The sequence below is a fragment of the Trachurus japonicus genome, chromosome 4, assembly GCF_045865225.1.
Source record: "Trachurus japonicus isolate A0001 chromosome 4, Traja_1.0".
In the NCBI taxonomy this organism is placed as follows: Eukaryota; Metazoa; Chordata; class Actinopteri; order Carangiformes; family Carangidae; genus Trachurus; species Trachurus japonicus.
The window spans coordinates 16103739-16126945 of NC_140910.1; the positions used below are offsets into that span (position 1 = coordinate 16103739).

At 41.6% G+C, this 23207-nt stretch overlaps 1 protein-coding gene across 1 annotated transcript in view; it reads left to right on the top strand.

Annotated features, from left to right (window-relative positions):
* xpr1a (xenotropic and polytropic retrovirus receptor 1a) overlaps positions 1-23207 on the top strand; it is a 62610-nt gene that overhangs the window by 680 nt on the left and 38723 nt on the right. The window contains exon 2 of the mRNA XM_085774329.1: positions 6014-6065. Coding sequence (XP_085630455.1) covers positions 6014-6065 — 52 coding nt within the window. The remainder of the gene's footprint in view (positions 1-6013; positions 6066-23207) is intronic.

A 23207-nucleotide genomic window follows, 5' to 3' on the forward strand; every position in this document is an offset into this window, starting at 1 on the left:
CAATAAAGGACCGGGAAGATAAGGGATGCCCTATTGTTTATGGAAGGGAAATTGACTGCGGTTGTTAAGAGCCACAGGGAGCATTCAGTGTTTATTATTATTACTGTTTGCTGAGTTTACAACATCCAAATAAAATAGTTTACTGAACTAATGAATACCTTTTAATATTGGGGCAAAAAAAAGAAGATTTTTTTTTCTTTTAGCAATTCATAGCATTAATATCTAGAAAATGTTATAAATAATTTATTTGTCTTTGTGTGTGTTTTTTTTCTTCATATTTTCATTGAAAAACAAACATTGGTGTCTTTTGACTTTACATTTGTTTGTCCCATATTTTTTATATTTTGGCTCTGGTCCTCATATAGGAAATAAGCAAGCACACATAAAGGAAAGAACTGAGCCCATTGTTTTTTGCAGTAATTCTAACAAAAACACTTCTTATGCAATTCAGCAATGGCTGAATTAAAATTTGATTTTCATTATCTGCAGAAACCTAACTTGACACAAGGGCAATGTCCCCGGATTCAATTATTCATTATTGCATATTTCAAATTTGCATCTGTAATTATTCATCGTTCATTGAGTTTTGAAAAATAAAAAAGACAGTTTATTATATTTTTGCAAGATGAAACTGTGATTAACATTTTGCACAGGCTAACAGAAATATTTGTTTAAAAACCAAAGATTTCATCCACCATGATCTTCTATCTGGTTTTCTGGTGTCTGTGGATTTAGAGGGATCTTTGTGTGCACACATGGTCTTTGTTGGGTGCTGTACAGTATTTTATTTTCACACCCCAGTTCTTACTGGCTCTACATTAAGAGCTTTAGTGCAGACATGCAGTGACAGGACAGGCTGCTCTGTTCCATTTAGATCTATGAATTATAGACAAAGACCCTGTTCTCTTCAACCTCAGCAGCCTACATCCCAGACTCAACAGAGGCTCACTGGATTGGTTTTATTTTGGAAACTTGCCCTTCATATTACTCTAAAGTTATATAATAATACAGCAGACATTTAGATCTGTCCAGCCTGACATGAATGCTATGTTGTCATCAGCATCTAATAAAATCATCCTCAGGCAACATCATTCAAGATCAAAAAAATGAAAGAGATGTCTGATCATGCAGTGAACATAGTAGGAAAAGGACGGCTCTGCAGTATAATTTTATTTTAATTGGTGGTTAACACACATGCAGAGCCTTTTTGGGCTCTTTGTATGTACAGACTCCCGCACTGTGAGCCCAGGGACAGATGCATGGCCATACCAGCCATTTTACACCTCCAGTTTTCTCCTCTCACTCACTGACCTGAGATGGATGGCGATAAATTTTTTGTGTCATCTGCGTGTATTGATGTTCTTTGGATTTATTAGATAATAATCCTGAAGTGTCATCAAAGTTTTTATATGGTATTTTTGCAATATATTTGCTGGCAACTTCCATCCAAGGAACTTTAATTATTAAAAATGATGTGGATGATTACATGTTTATCCTTTTTTAAATGTCTAAGGACACTTAATAATTTTTTTTATCAGAAAAAGTGATTTTTGTGAGCAGGAAAGATTGATGAACAGTGTGAGTCTATATCTATGTATTTCTATGAGAAATGAAAGCAAAACGAGAAATCTGGTGTGAACACACACTTGATTCATGTAGCGGGAGGCGACGCATTCGTTTTTCTTTTTTCCTTTTTAACCATACCAAAAATCCAGCCTGTATAAACATATTGTTGTCCCATGTGTAGTCATTATAGATTTGTGTCGAACTGCAGGATTGCTCTCCTGTCCACACACTTTGTATTCTTCCCCAAATCAGAGAGTTTGCAGTGAGGTTAGGTTGTATATACAGTATTGGCAGCTACCTTCAGTCTTTGTCTGACCTCTGTAAACACCATTACCTTCTGAGTGGGTGGGTGGGGCAGAGGGAGCGGGGGAGAGAGCTCTCACCTACAGATGATGGACGTCTTATTCAAGGCTTTCATGCTTTGAGGAACTCGTCAAAAGACAAGGACAGCCATCAAGTTATTTCCAGGGAGTAAAGCCAGTTGACTTTGTTGAAGTGGGTCACTGAGACAAAACAGACTTACACCCTTAATGTCTCTCTGATGCGAAGCCTACGTATATACATCTTGAAGTACATTCATCAAACATTTCAGTTATTACATGCAGCGGTAGCCATCACCAACAACCCACTATGTATTTATAATGCATTAGATGTTGCAGTGGCCGCTGCAGCCAACACAGCTGCTGTTTTGTAATTCAGTTGTCTGTCTCTTACATGACCCAGTGACACATTATTCCATCGGCGCATGTTGTTTTTACCTCCATGCAGTAAAATGTGACTATTTGACAATTTCTATGTGTGGTCCATCCACATCCAAACTGAATATGATTTCAAGTGATATTCTGGTCTTTGTGTGCCAGTTGGATTAATTAACCCACTGACCACTTTTCACTCTCCTATTTTTGTAGCAGGCTATTGTGTGGAAATGTGTGCACTGCCCATTCAGATTGGTCAGCTGGTTTCTATGCAGATGAGAAGGATGCGGCAAAGTGGCTGTTCCAGTAAAGACAGGCTTTAGTTAGTATAAGGCACTTCATCGGAACATGTAGGCATTGACAGGACGATTGAGTGATCGAGTAATTAGGTGTGTGCTTTATCCTGTGGGATTGCAGTTATAAACCTTTATGCTAAACAGCTGTTTGGTATGGAGATGTGCATGTCCTGCTGATTCTAGTGGCTTGTGCCAAAGGCCAGGTGGTGTAGGTTAATAGGGGATGTAGGTGATAGTTATTAGTAAATATATATATTATTTTGTAGAAACTCACTAATTAACATAATTCACTTTCTTCTTCTCACTTTAATTTCTCTACATGCCCAAGGGTATCTCACACAAAGCGAACCTGAATGCATAACAGGATGTAAAATGTAAGGTATAACGTGGTAACAGCAGTATTTTAATGTGTGTTGTATAACGGAGAGGTAGAGCTGCAGGTGTGTGTGTGTGGGCGAGAGAACAAGGCCACTAATGCATTTATGTCTGCAGTCTAATCACTCGTGTAAGCTTAGACGAGGAGGAGGAGGAGGAGGAGGAGGAGAGTGAATGTGGAGACTCACATTTACAATTCAAAACCAGCAAAGCAACATTTCAGTGTGAAGATGAAAAGCAGGTGCCTGTGTGATTCCAGTGAGTGAGTGAGTGTTGTTTGTTCAAAGGTGAAGCCTTGTCTCTCCCTAATTAAGTTAAGTGATGTAGTATAAATGTCTAAACAAGCACAGTGAGCTTTGAATTGTGACAGACCTAATGGAAATGATAAACATAAAGCACGGCACATCATCTAGAGTGTGTACGGTGAACGTGTGATTTATCAGCATGTTCTACAATATGAACATTATGTATACAACAGGCATGGCAACTGCTGAGAACCCCCCCTTCCTATACCTCCCCCCTTCCTTCCATCCTCACCTCATCGTTCCTCCCCCACTGGGAGGACATCTGGTCCCCGACCAGACCTGCCCTCTGCTCCTCTCCTCCCCTCCCTTCAGCCTCTCCTCCCATCCTCTCCACTCCTCTTCCTACGTGCGGGGATCCACTTAGATACAGAGCCAGGGATTCAAGTGATCCACCATTGATTTGCTTTCTGTGCGAGTCAGAGATCTCTTCATAACAGTGCACACACACCGTGCGGTCTTCTCAAGCTCAGGATAACGACCTCAAGCATCGTAGAGAAAGACTTTGGCCATCTTGAACGTAAATATTTAGCTTAGTGTCCACTCGACATGTCACAGCGATCAGAGGATTGAATTCCATTAACAAAATTCAATCGACTGCACGCTCCGCAGTGTGAGTCTCGGTTGGACATAGTGACATAAGTGTGTATGTTTGGTTTAATGCATGGTCATTCAAACTGATGGCCCCATTAGGCTTGGCTTAGTCACTGTCTACAGGTTTCACCCCTGATTATTGCCAAGCCTGAAGGTTTGTCCCGATTCCCCAAAGAGCCACCCAGCCCTGCTTTCCCATCACTGCCATCACCATGGCAATGCCTCCATCTTAATGAACGCCTCCCTGTCTGGATCTGAATGTCTATTTCCCACCTATTAGGCAAGGGGGTGAGAGGGTGGGGGACTTTTTGTTCACCAGAGATTAGCTGGGACTGGGCCCTGCTCCAGAGCTGAGTGTGCTCAGTGGGTCTCCTCCTGCATGCGATCTTTATCAGACAAGGTAGAGACAATGCTACATGCACATGAAATGTTTACCTCCTGGATTCGGATGCAGTGTATGAGTCTTAAGTATCAACAACCCAGGCTGTTACTAATGCACAGCAGTTTCTGAGAGGTTTCCACCCACACAGAGAATTACTCACTCACTGTCATGTTACAACACCAGCAGCATCTATAGGAACCTGGACTGAGATCAGTTTAATATGCACAAAGGATAAGACAGATAAATATGAAGGCCATCATATATGTATAATTCATTTCCATGCAGGATGAGCTGATTGCTGTATAGAAAATTACTTGTATTATACAAAATACTGAGCCTTGTAAACACACTGACTGATTCAGAACATAATTAAACTTCATGAAGCTTAATAGACGGACATTTTTACTGTTTTGCTGGGGCAGTTTAGTTCCAAATATTCTTCACCGAGAAAATGGATTCAGCTCCAGTCCAGTCTCTGATTACCACTGATATGTTCAGATGAGCTAGTGCACAATTATCTGTCAGTTTCCATTATCTTCAAGATCAGTCTTATTGCAGAGAAACAACCTCATTTAACCACTGCAACTATCTCCTGTGTGTCTTTCTTTCTGTCCTTTGTATCTGCCAGTTTTTCAGTCGTCATCTTCCCCTTTATCTCTTTTCTCAGTCTGCCAGTTAAATTAGAAAGATGTAAGCTGTGATAAAAAACATTGTTTTCAATTAAACTCGACACCAGTCAGAGGATCTTTGACTCTATCACTGTTCAGTTCAAAAGTCCAAAAAACAAACGGTGTTCTTGTTTTGTGAGACCTGCCGTGTTGCTCCTGATCTGTTTTTCTGTGTCTGTAACAATAACAAAGAAATAAGGAACAAAGATGGCCCATATTTAATGTGAGGATAAGTACGGATCTGAAATTGATTTTCTGTCCAATATAAAGTCCATAAGTGTTACTCTGAAATAATCCCGATTCCTATCAACAACCTATTGTTTTAATTGTTGTACGTTGTTGCACAGTACTTTAGATTATCTTCATTGCTCTTATAAGTGATGATCAAAATGCCAGAGTTTGGTGTTGTTCATTATGTTGACAGCTGTGTGTCCGTTGCTACAATCCTCCCATATGGAGAAAGTGTTTAGTGAATGGCCCTTAAATGGCTTAAGATGGTTTGAATGCCACTGTAAAAGCAGATGGTGCTAAGTAACAGTTGTGTAATGCCTCATGGCCCACTGTAATCAGGTTTTATGTAATCCGCTATACAATAACGTTGTAACGATTCTCCAGATCCACAGTTTGGTTTAGACTTTTTTGTCTTTTGTTGTTGTCATTGTTGTTTGTCTTTCTCACACTGTTCACTTTAATGTGTAGGTCATTATCCATCTTGATCTAATCAAACCAACCTAACTTGTATTACAAGTGTAATAAAATACACATTTGGAAGACAATGGGTGTAATGGCTAATTCTAATAGAATAATAATTTACATTTGTTACATCATTAATTGTGAGATGAAAAATGAGATTTGCCACTTCATTAATATAATGATAGTATTGTTGCACCTGCAGCTGTGGCAGTGGGTTAGGGTAATTAAAATACACTGCTGATCAGTGAGTGTGGTTTGGATACTGAGGGTTAGTGCTTAATCAATCTATTTAAAAGTGCTTTTGGAATTTTTTAACACCTATTGAAAAGTGTTTTATTATCTCTTGTATAAAGCTGCTGCTGCTTGGGTCTATGTGTGTGTGTTTGTAGTTCAGCTGCAGAAGTTCTCACCGTCTCACTGGGTTTTCTTGTTTCCTCACCAGGCGTTCAAGGAAATGCTGTATGCTGCCCAGGACCAAGCTCCATCCATAGAAGGTAAGAGGACTTCATCTTTATATTAACAAACCCAGACAAACAAACACATGCACACACCCATATACATGTCTGTACCCACTGCCCCCTGCTCAGGGCCTGTTTGGGCATCCCCAGAATAACAGCCCCACATCCACTAAAAATAGACAATCACTGCTAACTTGCTGCCACTCACTCACCCCACAGCTCCTCGCCCAATGAGGCTGCTGCCAGTTACCAAATCATTACCTTCAACCTCACTATCTTCGTTAACCTGCATGAATAGAAGGAAATTGTATAGATTGAATTGAATAGAAGAATTGTTGAATGTTGAAAAGTGGAAATGCTTACGTTTCTGGTGTCGTTACTGTGGCTTATAAGATGTTTTCATTATGGAAATTATCTGGATGAATTAACCTATGTGGGTTAAATCAATATCTAAATGATTTGCAGCTTAACAGTCCAGAGCTGGAGTCTAGTCTGGAGTGGCGCTACTCAACATAGTAAAGATAAGGAAGGCCTATGGCTATAATTAATCTTTGGCATTAGACTACAAGTGATGTGTAATGAGGGAAAGAATGTTAACCATTTGTTTTTGTGGAAGTAAACAACTTTATTTAGATGCAGGCTGGAGACGTACGTACATTATGATGTGGTGACGTGCAGCTCCATCTATATGTGACTGAGAGGGTGTCATGACGGAGTACAGGAAAAAGTGCTTGTTCTGAAATATGGCGACTTGAGACGACCTCTGCCAGGCTTGCATGTCTGTCTTAGAAGGTGGCAAGCATGAGTGCCTGTGCCCAAATTGGTGTGTGTGTGTGTGTGTGTCGTGATAGATTTCTCAGTGTTGTGCAACAAGCCCCTCACAGAGCTGAGACTCCCTGTGCTCGGTTCCAGCTGAGCAGGCTTGATGTGGATGGGAGTATGATGTGTTACCGAGATCTAACACACATTCATTGAGTGTGTGTGTGATGACACAGCCCTGCCTCTGCATGTGTTAGTGAGCTTCAGGCACAAAGATCAGTTCCAGCCATTTGTTAACTTCATTTTAAACTGCAGTGGGTGAGAAAGGAGACCTTTCTATGAAGTGTGATTTACGTGTGTATATAAATGTGCTGTGTATCAGATCTTGTGCATGTATGTTTGTATTTCTGTTGCTTTCATACGTTCCTAAATATTGCAATACCTCCACAGAGCACGTCTTGTTCATTGGTAACATATGAGCTGTCTCTGCTTTGAGCGCTGTCTCCAGAGGCTGTTAGTCAGGCCAGGGAAGCTCAACATGGATGATAAATCATTTCCCGTCTCAGGTCTGAGCTGTGCTCATGGGTCATTGCTCTGCCTCTGTCAGCTTGTGGCAAGACAGGTGAGCGTGTCTTATGAATAGAGACGGGATCAATCAATCAGTATCAATCTGGTATTGTTGTGACGTTTCAACATTCCTCAGTTGTATTTGATTTGTGAGCTTCTCACACTTGTTACATAGGACAGAATGATAAGGAAACACGTAAGTAAGCAAATGCAAAGACTGGAGTATCAACAGTGGCATGTGGTGAGAAGAAATCTTTTAAGGAGTCAGACAGTTGGCTGCACTTGTTGGTGAATTTATGCGGGATAATAAAAAAACCGCAGCAGAGGCAGAGAAACAGCTTTATTGAGTCATGTCTAGAACACTGTGCTGTAGTTGAGGTCTGTTGACTCTTCATAAGACAAACACGATCAGCAAGTGCTATAAAATCTTCGCTTACTGCAGCACTTCCTCTTCAGACCTGGTAGACTTCAGTCTTTCAAATCGGATTGAATTTAAACTGGACCAAAAATATATTTCATTTATACTGTGATTTCCTACCTCACTTTACAATTTGCTTCCCTCTCCATCACCTGTTTCCACACACATGCACACTGACGGCATCAGAGCTGCTGTGCAGAGGCATTAAGCCTCAGGAGCAATTTGGGTTTAGTGTCTTGCTCAAGGACAGTGTCACACATAGTCACCAGAGGACTGAACCATCAACACTCGTTGACAGACAGCGTGCTCACATCATATTTCACATCATCGGATAAAGTACAGATGAATACAGATGATGCTGTGTGCTTTGTGTTTTGTGCAACAGTTTAAAACACAAATATATCCAGTTTACTGTCACAGAAAATCTACACAAAACTTGTGAGTGTTGTGTGTTTTTTGGTGTCATGAAAACTGACGTTTTATGTCAGAGTTGCACGTATAAATTGTGATGTCAGTGTCGGCACAATTCACTTTGAGACAGATTTTAAACCTAGCCTTCAGTGTATGACTTCAATTATGAGGATTTGATTCAAATGTAGCTCCCCTCTCTCTCTCTCTCTCTCTCTCTCTCTCTCTCTCTCTCTCTCTCTCTCTCTGTTCTGTCTGGTACTTCACAAAAAGCAAGGTTTTTGGTATTCAGAAGATGTTTCCCTTGCCGGAGGGAGACCGTTTACTGTGTTATAACTACTTGCTCAGCCACTCTGCTGTCTCACTGGAAACCCTGCCGTACAGGATAGAGCTGTCTAGTAGATAGTAGACAACACTGAACAGGCAGCACTTCAAAGCCTCTGTCAGGGCCTCGGCACGAATGCCACTACACATGGCCAACACCAAAAAAAATGCGTAATGTTTATGGTTTGATCTCTTCACAAGTACATAATTGTCTCCCATGCTGTGTTAAGAGTAGCACTACAAGTGTAGCTTTTGTTTAAACAGACATTACCCCATCAACACCTCCCCACCACAGAGCCTCTGTGGGAAAATACCACAGAAATACACTTCAGCACCATTTTCCAACAGATTTAACCATTCACTTTTGACAAGATGGATGCAGAGTAATTACAGGAGCTTGATGCAAACAGACATGCACCAACACATTCACATTATTGCGCCTCTGCTGCCGCATGTGACCTTTCACCCCTCGTTAAGATCCTTTGTTCTTGTTCCCTCCATCCCTTCACCGGTCCTTGTGTAATTGTAATTAAAACATGCTCATCCCTGTTACAGAGAACAGCAGAGAGAACAGCTGGTTGGGTCTCTGGTTCCCCTCTGTCCCAACCATTAGAATGAGTTACACCACAATGTAATTCAATTAGCCCGTTGATGACTACAGATATCTGAGAACAATGGCCCCAGAAAATAAACACACAGCTTTAAGGGGAATATACGAGTGTGTATGTGTTAATATTTGTATTAATCAGTTTTCTAATCCTGCAGTGGGGCGAGCTCTTACAGTGCAAATCATTCATTTGCAGCCTCATTCATTCAGTCATTCATTCATTGTGTCCCTCATGCTGTTGCTCTGTAAATGGACAGTTACTGTGATGGTATCTGTGTCAGGCTGTGGGAAGATGGTAGTGATAGTACTGTTAGATTCAAGCAGAGAGTAAGGGTGGGGCTCATGTGTACTACCATGAACACACACGCACATGCACACACACACACACACACACACACACGCACATGCACACACACACACACACACACACGGTCCAAGGAGGGGGATGGGGTGACAGCTCAGAGGCCCAGGGATTGGATTATCGTCTGAATCACAAGGAGTGGATTTCTGGACATGAATGAATCAGACCCCCAAAAAGGAAATCAATGAATGAATAATGAATGGATGATTTCTCATGTGACACAGTTTATATATATATTTATAGTAAAGTAAATGAAATAGTAAAGTAAAAGCCCACCTTACTTTCACGGCTGTCTTGTGGCTTGGGCGCCAGTTGCCATATCCCTTTAGGGCTTTTCATGTTTTATGCAGTCAAATCAATAATGTTATAAAAGCTGTAGTGTGAAAACAGGATGCTTGCAGTATTTCTTTGTGCACTAATAAGTTGATTTACCATTTTCATTAATAAGAAATGTGAAGGTATTTACAAAAAAAAGTTTGTATGGCCTCTAATTTTTATTTTTATTTTTTTGTAAAGCTTCAGCAGTCAAGTGTTTTATTGTGTTGAAGTGCACGATTGTGCAAGAATAGTGAAATGCTAAAGGAAATTTCATGTCTGTGGCTCAAAACAATTAGACACAAAAATAAATAAATTTACAATCTCACATGGAAGTCACAGTATGAATTATATTGCTTTATCCTTCAGCCATGTCTCTCAAAGAAAGACAATCCCATTATACAGAAGAATAAAAATGGTAACACTGCTGAGATAAAGATGTTTGAATGTACATATGCTATATCCTCATGTCCTTATGAATATGTTTTTGCCTGCTATGGGGCCACGGGACACACAAGCTTCACGTTTACACCTTGTTTAAATACATCTTGGTGTGTCCTGGTCCGCAGCTGCTGAGCTGCGATCAGATTGCAGAGACAGAATAGAGCAATTTCTTCAGAGAGCAATATGAAACCACTTGTCTTCACAGTTACATGAGAAACAGAGAAACAGAATAAAATTGAACAGAAAGCAAAAGTACCTCTCTGTAGAGCCGTATAGATGTATGATCTGTTTCTTATTGAGTCAGAACAAGACAACCGCAAAGCCAGATGTTCATTGTTTCATCCCAGACACCTGTACCACTCACAGCCCCCTGCTCTCCACTGTGTGCAGCCTGTCAGGACTTTGTTCCCTTGTTTCTGTCAGTACAATATTGTCTCCTCTCATCGCCTCTTTACGGCTTTGATTACAGAGGAATATACGATACTGTAACCCTGCAAACTGTAGGGCCTTCCTCTGCTCTGCCAGCGCCTCTTTTAGCTCTGACCGAGCTTGATGAATATTTTTGTTTCCGTGTGCGAGCCGTTGTGCTTAATCTGCTTAATGAAAGCAGCAACATGATTCACAGCCACAAAAGATCTCAGCCTCACCTTTCAACCAGCCAGCACTCGTTCTGTAATTTTCTATAGCCGCTCGCCTGTCCGCCATTTTGTCTGCTGTTGTTGACGAACACGATGAGGGGTTAGTTGGAGGCTGCTATAGCCTCTGTTGTACAGCGCTGATTGTTATTCTGCTGGCGTATATGATGGAACAGCAGCTGTTATTACTGGTGTTGGTCCCCCTTGGAGTCAGTCCTGATTTCTGTCATTTTCCTTGCTTTGCCATGTTGATTTTGAAGTTTTTCATTCAGGCAGGTTTCAATATTGATGTAGCTTTTTCCCCCCTTTTCTGCTGTGAATGAGACTTGTGTGTTGCATGCGAACAAGCCATCGGATCTCCTTGTTGCCTTTGTGTGCCATCGGTGTTTCTTTGTTTTTATTGCTCCTCAAATATAAGTGATAAACAAAACAATAAAAATATTCTATCCTCGCTGCATTAACTATGAACAACGTTGTATGGGTTTCTACAGTAGATAAATAAACGAATACACACTGTGTCTCCCTCAAGGATAACCCCAGGTAGAAAAACATACATGTTGGCTCGGTGTGTGGTTAGGAGTACAGGCAGATGCTGGTAGGGTGGGGGGAGGGAAGGGGAGGGGAGGTGTATAGGGTTGGGGTCAGGCAGACATTCAAAAGGTGATAGAAGCAAGAAAAAGCAAAGGAGACAGATGGACAAGCAGGCAGACAGGTAGACCGGCAGGAGGGTTCAGCAGGACAGTAGTGTGGCAGCCAGGGTCTCCCACCAGCCTGCATTATTGATGGGCTCTTTGACAAGCTGCTGCTGCTGCTCGATTCCCAGCGCTAATTGTTGGGTTTAAGTGGGGGTTGGTTCCTTTCTTTTTTCTTTTTCTTTTTTTTCTGTTCTTAATGTTGCCACCTAGAACATAAATATAGAGAAAATCCAAGTTAGTCCAAATGGAGAAACAATGAAAAACCAGAAGTAAACAGGAAGAATGTATTGGCTGAAACTGAGCGCTCTTATATCTGTAAGTCAGACAAATTCTATTGTTGCTGCGTCTTGACAAAACCTTATTTACTGCCTGTAAGAATTATATCAGGCTGTATGTCAACGCCTGTTGCCCTGCTGCTACACAACACCAGCTTTTTATCCAGTAGGCATTATTGGTCTACAACAGACTGGATCAGCATCAAGTTCTTAAATATTTCAGGAAATTTCCTGAGCTCCTGCGATTGCATCCATAATCGTCCACGCAGTTTTAACTTCCACAGTGGATTGAATCTGGCCTCGATCTTACAAAACCTGGATGGTGAGATTGGTCCTTTGATGAGGCTTCTAAGGGTATTAGAGAGAAGAGAAGAGGAGGAGGGGGGGTTAGGGTCAATACAAACCTGGGATCGCTTTCCCAAGGTCATGGACTAATCGAACTGAGATAATGAACAGTGAAAAAGGTGATAGGTAATTGGATGAAGTGGGGGGTGAAGAATGAAGGCCAGCAGTCTTCACGTTTATGTTTGATGTAATAATTATGGCAGGATGAAGAACAGGAAAGAGCGGGTTTGAAAATAATGATAAATGCATGAAATGTGGTTTGTCAATGACCAGTCTGAAACAGAAAGAGGTAGAAACACAGAGAGAGACTGATCCTTCAGGCAGCAGACAGACAAACAGACTGAGTGGGAGGTCCCTGGGCTCATCTCCAATGCACGTTGCCCTGCATTAGCACTACAGCCATCCCGCAAGAGAAAGACAGAGAGAACCTTGATAGATAAAAGTCTTCTATCCATCCATCCATCTTTCCATCCATCCATTATTCATCGGTGAATTTGATCTCGCCTGAATGAAGTGAAGGAGAAAAGGAAAGAGAGGGAGGTGGAGAGGGGGATATAAGGAGAGAGGGAGAGAGGTATGGGTTGATTTTTGAGAAAGAGGGATCAGGATATAGCGACTGTTGTGGTGTTGGGGAAGGGCGAGGAGTTCAGACGAGGATGTGGCTCCACTAGAAGAGGTATATTTTTAGATTTGGGGCATTTGACAGGACTCCTGGAGGATAAGATTTCTACTGGTGCAAATGTAGTGTTTTGGGTAAAAGGATCTGAGGTGTGGAGAAAGTGGGCAAGGGAAGAGCAGAACTCGAAGGCAGCGGTGCAAGCAGGAGAAATGATGGCGATATGTTTGTGTTTTTCGGGGAGGGGTTAGATAAAAAGGAGAGGGGTGAAGGATAGGTCAGTGGTGCTCAGAGGGGTTGAGCTAAGGCTTTAGAGGGTTTCTGTACTCAGTGGCTTGTCACTACTCTGACTCTCTACCCCTGTATGAGTGTGAGCATGGCCATATGTGTGCTCGTCTTGGCAAAGATCTCCTGATTTCCATGTCTCATGAGCATGCTGTCACTGGTATGCAGATGACGGGGACAGGCTGTGATCTTACACCTTCAAAGACGGACAGTGGCCAAATACTAATCCTCATGATGAGCACTAAATATGTTCCTTAGACGGACCGTCTTTACTTGATGAGATTGTGATCTTGTAGAGGTTAAATGAACAGAAAGCGTAGATCATATGATCTGGCTGTTTGCCAGGTGCACAACTGGAGCTCATATACATAGAGCACCAGCAGTGATCTCAACAATGTCAAGCACGAGAGGCATGTGAATGTAATGAGATCTGGCTCTGTTGATTAGAGACCAGCGGTCCCAGGTCTCAGGGGTTTGGTATATTTGTTCAGCATTAGCAGAGCTTCCAAACCATAATCTAACCCCTGTTATGAGACAAGTTATTGTTTTTCATCTGAGATGAGCTGCCTAATCAACAGCTTTGGATGTCTGCCAGCAGATCAGCCAGGCTCTGCTGAGTGTAGCCAATCAGTCACAGCTGACCATGTGGCGTTTATCTAGCAAGGATTCACACGAAGCTGTTCTCATGGATTAATTTGAATAGTTTCCTTTATTGACTGCATTGCTTCGCTGAAATTGAAAAAAGGAAAACTTGATTTGGATGTCACGCAGACTCAATATGTCATCACCAGGGCTGAATTCAGAGATTAAAAATCAGCAGCCTGAGTGATGGAAAACAACGATGCAAAGCAGGGAGGTGGTGATGATGGATGGATGCAGAGAAGAACAGAGACATGCGACCTTGTCTCTGCTGTGTGTGTTTTGATGTTTTTATCTTCTCACGCTGCTGCTCTCTGCTGCACTCACATACTGTACAGCTCACTGCAGGAGAGGTGCTCGACCACAAACAAAAACACACATGCACGCTTTCACACGCTCACACACATGCGCACACATGGACACATAAGGAGTTGTGTGCTACAGAGGGTGTGGGTGTGATTGTGAGCTATAGATGATGACAGCAGGGCCATATGCTGATGTATTTCAGTTTTTTCATAGTTCTGCAATTAGAGGACAACCAATGAAACATTACACAGTGTCCACTCTAATATCTTCTGTAAACACTATAAATGCTGCGGGGAAATGAGGAAAACCTTCCTCGCTATACAGACGTTTAACTGTATTATACTGTATTATTATATTACACACAATGATTTATATCTTTACTGTCATGGTCTGATCTTAGATTTTTAATGCTGCTTCTTTAAATAAACTGTTACTTGTGTTATTTTTCCAAGTCAAATGATATATTTGTGGTGGATGTGTGTCATTTTGGACGGTCTGATTCATAGTGGCTGTATGTGGGTGTGATGTGTTAGTGGGTGAGAAGAGTGTTGCAGAAGACACAGTGTCCTTCACTGTACCTGTGTGCTGCATCGCCCCTCTGGAGAGACAACCTGAATCCATTGGCTCACAGGCTTGAAAATGTGGTGAAACGACACCTGGTCACATGACGCTCATGTTTTATCAACTCTATATTGCGATATTGACTCTCTCAGATGATTGTCAATGTCAACACAATTACATCCCTCAGCACTATGAGTTGTGGGCTCTGTTTCAGATCTGATATTTGATGGAGGCATTTCTCTATCAGCAGAGAGTTTGACTTTAAATTGAGTCTGTTCCCATGGGGGTCAGTGCCAGTGTGTGTGATTGCATGTGTGTCTGTGTGTGTGTGTATGAAAAGTGGGCTAGGTGGCATATATTTGTGTTTGGTGTGGTCCCCTTATATTTTATCCTTGACTTTACCCGTGGGCAAAACGAGAGTGAAACACACTCAGAGAGAAAGACAAAGAAGTGGCGGTGGAGAGTCAGGGGCAGCGAGGGCTGAGAATGGCAGATAAAATGAGAGAGGAGGCATGAAAGAAAAAAAAGAGAGGTGACATTGGTGGTAATTGGAGGAAAGGAAGCTAAAGCCTCGGGGAGCCTCCTCTCTCAAACGTTACTGTTACAAGAGCCTGAAAAGAAAGTGATGCAGGAACAAGATGACAGCCTAGCTGGAGCTCTTTTATTTGCTTCTTCAATAAATTTGGATTCAAAGTACATTTTAACTGACTCCCCAAAGATGGCAGCAATAACGAGACGCAATTCAAATTTAATACGTTTGAGGTCAGGGGATAGTTCTTTCAGGGGGCACAAAAATATTGGTCCAGATATAATTTCTCTTCTTATTTACTCTATATCACATTCTTCTAATCCAGAGACAGGATGAAGGAAAGGGAGGAGACATTAATAATTTACAGGTATTGTTCCCTCCTGGACAGGCTGTTTTTATATTAAATGTTGAATTATTAACAGTGTGGGAGATTGAAAGTAGCGGTGAAAATCTTCTGTGTGATGCCCCAGAGTCTTTAGAAACTGTCCTGTGCCTTCACTGGCAGCCAAAAATGGCACCAGAACAGGTAGATGGTTAAGTAGACAGTGATGAATTTTATGGTTTCATGGTGTATTAGAGAAGCAAGGAGGAAGGTGACAATGTGACACACACACACAAGCACGCACGCACGCACACGCTCACACACCTCAAGTGGCTCAAGCTGTCAGTTTAAAGTCACCATGTCAGGACCGTTAGTGCTGCGCTCATCATTCCTAACACCTCCTCTTAGCCATGCCTGCTGCTATATACTGGCCTCAGGGAGTATGCATATTTCATATCCTCCTCAACATGTGTCTAATGTATTCGTGATGTGTGTTAATAATGACCAATATCTCCGATGCCGGCAGCGCTGGCTTACTGTTTGGGTTGCGGTCTGTGTGTACATTACATCTTTACTGCATGTTCTTGCCTCTGTCTTCCTATTGTATCATTTAAAGAAGCATCACCTTGACTCATACGCAGTTATGTTACAGAGAGGCCCCTCAGTGGCTTTTCAGCAGAAACAACAGTTTGTCTCTGTTTTGCATTTCGTCCTCAGGGCAAACTGCGCGGTATCTTCTTGACAAGTGCCATCTGATAATTAGGACTCATAATCACCCTATTAGTATGCAGCTCAATTGAGCAGAGAGCATCTTATTGTTCCCCTGGCATGAGCTGCAGCCATTTATAAGAGGATTATTGTACATTTCTTGTTAGTATTTTTAGGGAATGAGTCACATGTGTAATGACTTTAATTGTTGCGTTCTTAATCTCAGAAGCATTTTGTTTTTAATGTAGCCAGCGAGTGGGGATACAGTCTTGATAAATCCTCTATTAAGATGCATGGTAATGTTTCTGAAGGCATAAAAATCACTGGTGGTGGCAGGAGTGGCACTGTGTTTCAAAGTTGGCTTCTCCGTAGGATCGTAACGTTATTTTCTGTACCTTTCTGAGGACACACAAAGCCCAGCTGAACTTTCTCCATCACTGTTACCATGGCTTCAAAGAAAGAGACTGGAATCACTTGAGCCTTGTTTTGTTCCTGTGACATTCAGGGCCCAAACACAATACGGGTAGAACATGAAGAACTAACCAAGGGCTGAGGTGTTAGGTTGAATTTCAATACTGTCCTGCGAAAACATGCTGATACTTCTTGAGAACACAAACACATAGGGTGAATTAACTTGATTCTTTGCACTAGATGACAAAATGTTCTCCAATGCAAGCACCTTTGTATAATTGGATGCCACCTCATGCTGTATGCAATGTAGGTTGTATGTACATGCATTTGTGATGGTTTTTCAGATACACAAATAAAAAGTGTTTAATTATTGCATACACCTGCAGCAGCACCCATGAACACCATAGTATATTCACCATGGTATATAAACAAACACATTTTAATCTCTTCATTTGGCAGTGGACATCTCACTTTTTGCATTAAAACCTATTAAAGGGACAACGAGGAGTTTTGGAAAAGTGAAGCGTTTTCACACTACATTTATGAGCCTCTGCGCACCGTGAAATTCTTTGACCGGCGCAAGACAGACTCATGTTTTCATTCATCAATAATTAAAGTCAGAGGTTCAAAGAGGTTCACATACCGTTGTAGTTCCGACCATAAACGGCGATTCCGCGCCGTTATTCTCATGACTCGCCACGAAGGAAACGCTGGTCGGCTTGACCAGCATTTCCGCCACCACTAATAATAACGATAGAGACAGAACGATATATTTATCGAAAATGGGCCCATTAACAAGTGTGGGTAGCGGAGAGTCATCCACATTAACGTGAGACTTTTTTATAACCGAATAGAAACTCCTCGTTGTCCCTTTAAAGATGAGTGACATGCAAAAAAATCACAATACTTCATTTTGACACCTTTATTCTTCAAGCCATTGCATTTTTTACTTTACACTCAGCCACACTGTGATTTTGATAATATTTTTGATTAATTGTGCAGTAAATCTACAATATAAAGGTTCTGCACTGTTAGGAGACTCTCCCTGTTCTGTTACTCTCTGTCCAGCCCTTCACCTATTCACTGTCTCAGATAATGCAGGAATCTAGACTATGAGTCTTCCAGAGTTATGTCTGCCAAAAGCTTATTCCAGCTTTAAGCCTCAGTGAGAGGAGCAGTAGAGCAAAAAATGTGTTCACATATCAACTGACAGCCAGGTGCTCCCACCTCTGACTTTGGCCTTTGGTTAAAAGGGGCAAAGTTTGCTTTAAAACTTATGTAGGAGATATCTCTGAGCTGCTGCCAGGCTGCACGATGCCTTTGACAGCACCTTTGCACATTAAGATATGGTGTGGAGGAAATATCAACAAAGATTATTTGTTACATTCTGCATCTTAATTTATAGTAGTTTTCACTTTGATGAGTTTCTTTCCTTAATTTTATTTCAGGTGCTTCAAATCTGCTCTGGATTGAAAGCAAATCTTCCAACATCTGTGTCTATAAATATTTATAAAGCACAACTGGATAATCTTTACATGCATCTTAACCAGGGCAGTTGTAGTTGTTGTAGTAACCTGACTTTCATGCATTTCATTATAGTATGTTGTTGTTGTTGTTATCCCGGCTTGAGAGGTGGTGTATGTGTGTGTCCTTTACAACCCAGGTTAATGAAGAGCAGGCTAGATTTTCAAGGGCCGATTTACCCTGAAAAATAGCAGCCAGACAGTGTTTGCTGCAGGCCTTCAGGAGGCTCAGTCAGTATGGTTCATCCTCAGAAGTCCGACACACACACACACACACGCACGCCACTCTGAAACCACAGAAATCTCCGGCTCTGATTTGGTGGTCTATTTGTACCGAGGCCAGAAGGGGATCAATGGGAGCTGAGAGCCCCGGTGCTCACTGGTGGTTGACAGACAGTGGCTGCCTCTCCTCTACACGCTGCTCTTTAAACTCAGTTGGTATCTACCCCATGCTGCTGAGTGACACACACAGACACACCACCACAAATGTCACTCACAACGGACGCCATTCACTTCGTATGCCACGCATACGTATTCTACACAGCATGCTCACAAACAAGCCTTGCGCCCCATATGCTTGTCAAGCAGTCCCCGAAAACACATAGACACACACACAGATGCCTGTATTTATGAGGACCTTCACTGACATAATGCATTCCTCTGTCCTTACTCTAATCTGAATTAAATGTTTATTCAGGTAGGCTGAATAGGCGTGAAGCGTTCAGTAAACCTGTACACATCCTTCAAAAAAAAAATCTCAATTCCAATAGCAAAACAAACTTGTTAGACACTGTCACTCTACTTCTTGTACAAAATCCTAACAGTCCAAAAGCAAATTGAAAATGGAAAACTACAGTCATCTTCAGGAATAACTCAGCTGCCATGATTTCTGCCCTCTGTGTTTTTCAAAGGTCATGACTGGTGGCGAGATGACACTAAACTGCTCATTTTTATGAAACGCTTCATAAGAAATCTGGGAACTTCCTGCACATTTAAATCATGTTAATGATATGACTCTCAAGCACCGCAAGGTCAGTTAGCTCCTAATCAGATTGAGTCAGGAAATTGCTCCTAATCTAATAACATCAAGTATTGGATTCCTTCCTCCATGCCTGTATGGCAAAGGTAGAATGGGAAGTATGATGGCAGCAGCTCATTCATAAGTTAGAGTTAAGGTATTACAATGAGGAAACGGAAACAGAACGAACTGCGAAATTGCATTCATCTTAAACCTGGATTAACTCTACCTGCAACAAAATCCTCCTCAACCTGAGTTTACTATGTTAGTAGCTGAGCTCTGATAGTGAATTTAGCACTGCCAGTGAGTGAGAATATTGCCAAAGTAATACAAGTCTGCTCTGCTCAGTGCAATGTGTTTTTCAATAGGAATACATCTGTATGTCTGAGTCTAAGGTTGCATCACTTCAACGAGACACATCTAAAAGGCCAAGGATACTTTGTCTGATGCTCTACTCTCATACACTGTGTCTTTTTATTGTATTATATCACTCCATGTTACATCATCACTTTTTCATTCTACCTCTTATATCGCTCTCTTAAAACCCTCAGACACCTTCCTCCTGCTACCTTCTTGGCTTTTATTTTGTATGGACTTTATCTGCCACCTGACCGACCCTCAAGTAAATTCTTCTCCATTTGTCTCGTTCCTCTCGTCTAGCTATTTGCTCCTATACATCCATCCACATAGAATAAATATGTCATCAAGTGTTTGCATTTAAATGCTACTGTCATATGTCTGATATTTGACATAATATTGGGTCGTTTAGATGTGTTCAAGATGTTCCTGGCTGGAAACTTAACTCTGCCTGACCAGGTTTCCAGACAGTACAATTTGTTTTTGCACTATGAGGAAAATGGCTTGTTTCATGTCTGCTAGCTTCTAAATATCTGCCAGGTTACAGAAATATGTGTGTGTGTGTGGAGGGGTGTCAGTGTGGTTTTTCTAAATGTTTTTCAGTTCATTTTGTCCTCAAAGTGGAGCTGTTTAGTGTGACTCTTATCGAGAGGCTGCAGCTGCTGTTGTGAGAATACCACTGCAGCCTGGAGGGACGTCCTCACACAAATGCACACACACACACACACACACACACACACACACACACACACACACACACACCTTGGTTTACCCACACCAAGCTGACTAAGGCATCCACCTCTAAACGAGCATGAATAATAGCATGTAGTTATATTTACCTGCAACAGGATATGAGAGAATAGAAGAGCACCTCATTTGGGTGTACGCTAATTAAATTGCAGATGGATAGAGGCACATTTATTCACACGGTTTTGCTACAAATTTGAATCTAAATAACAATTTTCTCTACACTGAGCAGAAGTGACCATTGACCATGCAAATCAATGTTATAACAGTCGTAAATAGTGTTTTGACTGTATGCCACCATCACTGTTACCTGTTTACCATTATTACCTGTTTATCTATGAAGCACCTTATGTTGCCTCTAAATTTGAGAAGAGCAGCTGTATTGTTCTCTGTATAAAAACAGTGTGCAAAATAACAATTGTGATTCTCGGCATAATGTATCATGATGTAGTATCTCAGGCAGCGTACTCGGTCTCATGGGTGACGATGCATTTCAAGCTATGCCACATCTATGCTGTTGGCTATAATATTACCTCCCTGACCTCTTCTGTTAATGGCATGGCCACCCTGTAAGTTAATGGATACTGAATTTCCTCCACCTCTATAGCCTGGCCTGTCTGCGTCTGCCACGGCTACAGTAGTAGGGCCTGGGCTCTTATTCTGCTCAGATTAATGGCTCCAGCTTGGACTATTGACACAACACTTATCTTGTTTTTATGACTCCAGCAGCTTCTATCTATAAACCTTAGAGGCACACATGTGCAGAGTCACACACTAAAAACTGCACACACAGAGAGACACACATCTCACTGAGGCTCCTACACGTGCTGTTCAGTTTCAGTTACATCTGTGGTTTACTCTTTGAACTCAATTGATGTTTCCAGCCCAATCCTAATGGCTCTGAGCTGAAGATGAAGCAGCGAGCTGAGCCTTTTACACCCACAACACGGTCGGAGGCGCAGCCTGCAAAGAGACAGACAATGATGTTTGATATCCTGGAAATGGAAGAGGTTTTCAGAGAATTACACTTTCCTTTAACCTTTTTTGCTGTTGGGACATCAGCTCAGGTTCCAGTACAGAAGGAAGCTCATAGACCTCATCTTTTCTTATCCATCTAAGAGTTTCTGTCTGACTGACTTTTTCTGATTGTTTCGTTGTGTTTGTGGAGTTCAGTTTTCATGTCACCCAGTCCTTCGCTGAGGTATCATATAGGATATCCATCTTCAGCTCCATTTTTTTTTTTTGGAGGATGTCCTGTCCAACCCTCAGCCTCTGGATCTGCTCCTCTGACAACCTATCTAAGTTAGACTTTGTTTCTGTCTCTTGTCACTGTTAAAAGGTGTCACTCCTTTGTTTTTCAGTTTCATACCTCTGGTGGATCTTCTGCTGTGAAACTCTCAGTCGTGCCTCAGATTCTTTCTCTCATTCCCTGGCAACTCCTCCGGGCTCTTCTGACCAGCAGTTGTTTTGTTTCTTCCAGTTGTTGACCAAGTTTGACCCTCAGTGTTTGCTTCACTCTCTCTTAGTCAAACAGATGTGTGGGGGCTGTCGGTCAAATATTCAACCTTGATCCTGAGAGACTTGTTTTCATTTCCTTCAGGTTGATAGCGAGCTCTCAAACCATTTACTCCTGAAACAAACTGTCCAGTGTCTGCAGGAGTTAAGCCTCTTATGTCTCACTGAAAATGTTGAAAATCAGCTGTTCAGGTTACAGGTGCAAATTCTCAAAAGTCTCAGCATCATGTTTTACAGTTTTACCATCTGATGATGTACAGTGTCATCTTTTTAAAGAGCTGTTTACAGTTATAGGATAGATTTAGAGCCGTAACAAACTGTGAGTTTAACACCTAAATGTTCACAAATTATTAGTTTTTTTGATCATTGATTAGTTGTTAGCAAAATAAATCTTTTTTTATGTAGTAAATCTAAATTTAATGTACATTTTGGATAGTTTTGCTGACATTTCACAGGCCAAATGATTAATCAATTAATCATGAAAATAATTATATTATTGTTATATAATTATATTGGCATGTTCGTTTAGGAAAGCAGACAACTTCAGTGAGCCCCTAACCTTTACTCTAAACACCACCATGAAGTCAAAGTTAATAAGTCCAGGAATATGCTCAAACACTTGAAAGTAATGGCGTTCACATTAGCTTCTGCTGTACCTTATATTTAGTGCCTAGTCAGTGGCATTTTTGGCACTGTCATCATGAGCATGTCAGCACAGCACACTGATCTAAGCTGAAAGCAGCACTGTGCAAAAGTACAGACAAACAGAGCCTTCAGTGCTGAAAGACTGGATCAGAAGTCATTTAAATGTGGCAGAAAGAGAGAAAGACGTAGCTTGTTGAATGCACTGAATTACTGAGACTGTGCGCCAAGATCTGTGTATGGGTAATGTTTGTATTGTTATGCAGCTTTGTAGAGGATCAGAGAGAGAAAGAATGAGAATGAGCGGATGAGAGGTCCCTGTAGACTTCACTTCCTCTGTACCTGGAGGATCAAACACAAGGAGTGAACCAAACATCACAGGAACCGTCAGCCACAGTTAGGCTAACAGATTGCCTTGCCTAAACTTATCTGTCAAAGTGAAGGGGATGATGTGTGTGCGTGTATGTGTGTGTGGTGCGATACAAATTACACCTACGACAGATACAACCTTTCTCACCCTATGCTGTGATGCCTCTGTTGGCAGATGGCACACACACACACACACACACACACACACACACACACACACACACACACACACACACACACACACACACACACACACACACACACACACACAGTAATAAAAGTAGTAGTTATAATACAGTCTAATAGAAACATGTTTTCATCCATCAGATCTCCAGATAGCTCACTTGAATCAGCAGTGGAAGTATTCTACCTGGTTGTGTCCTTGGAAATTGAACATGTTTGGTGTCATGAGATTTTACACTTCACAGCTCAGAGATCATGTATTTTTCCACAGGGATAAGTTAGTTTAACTGATAT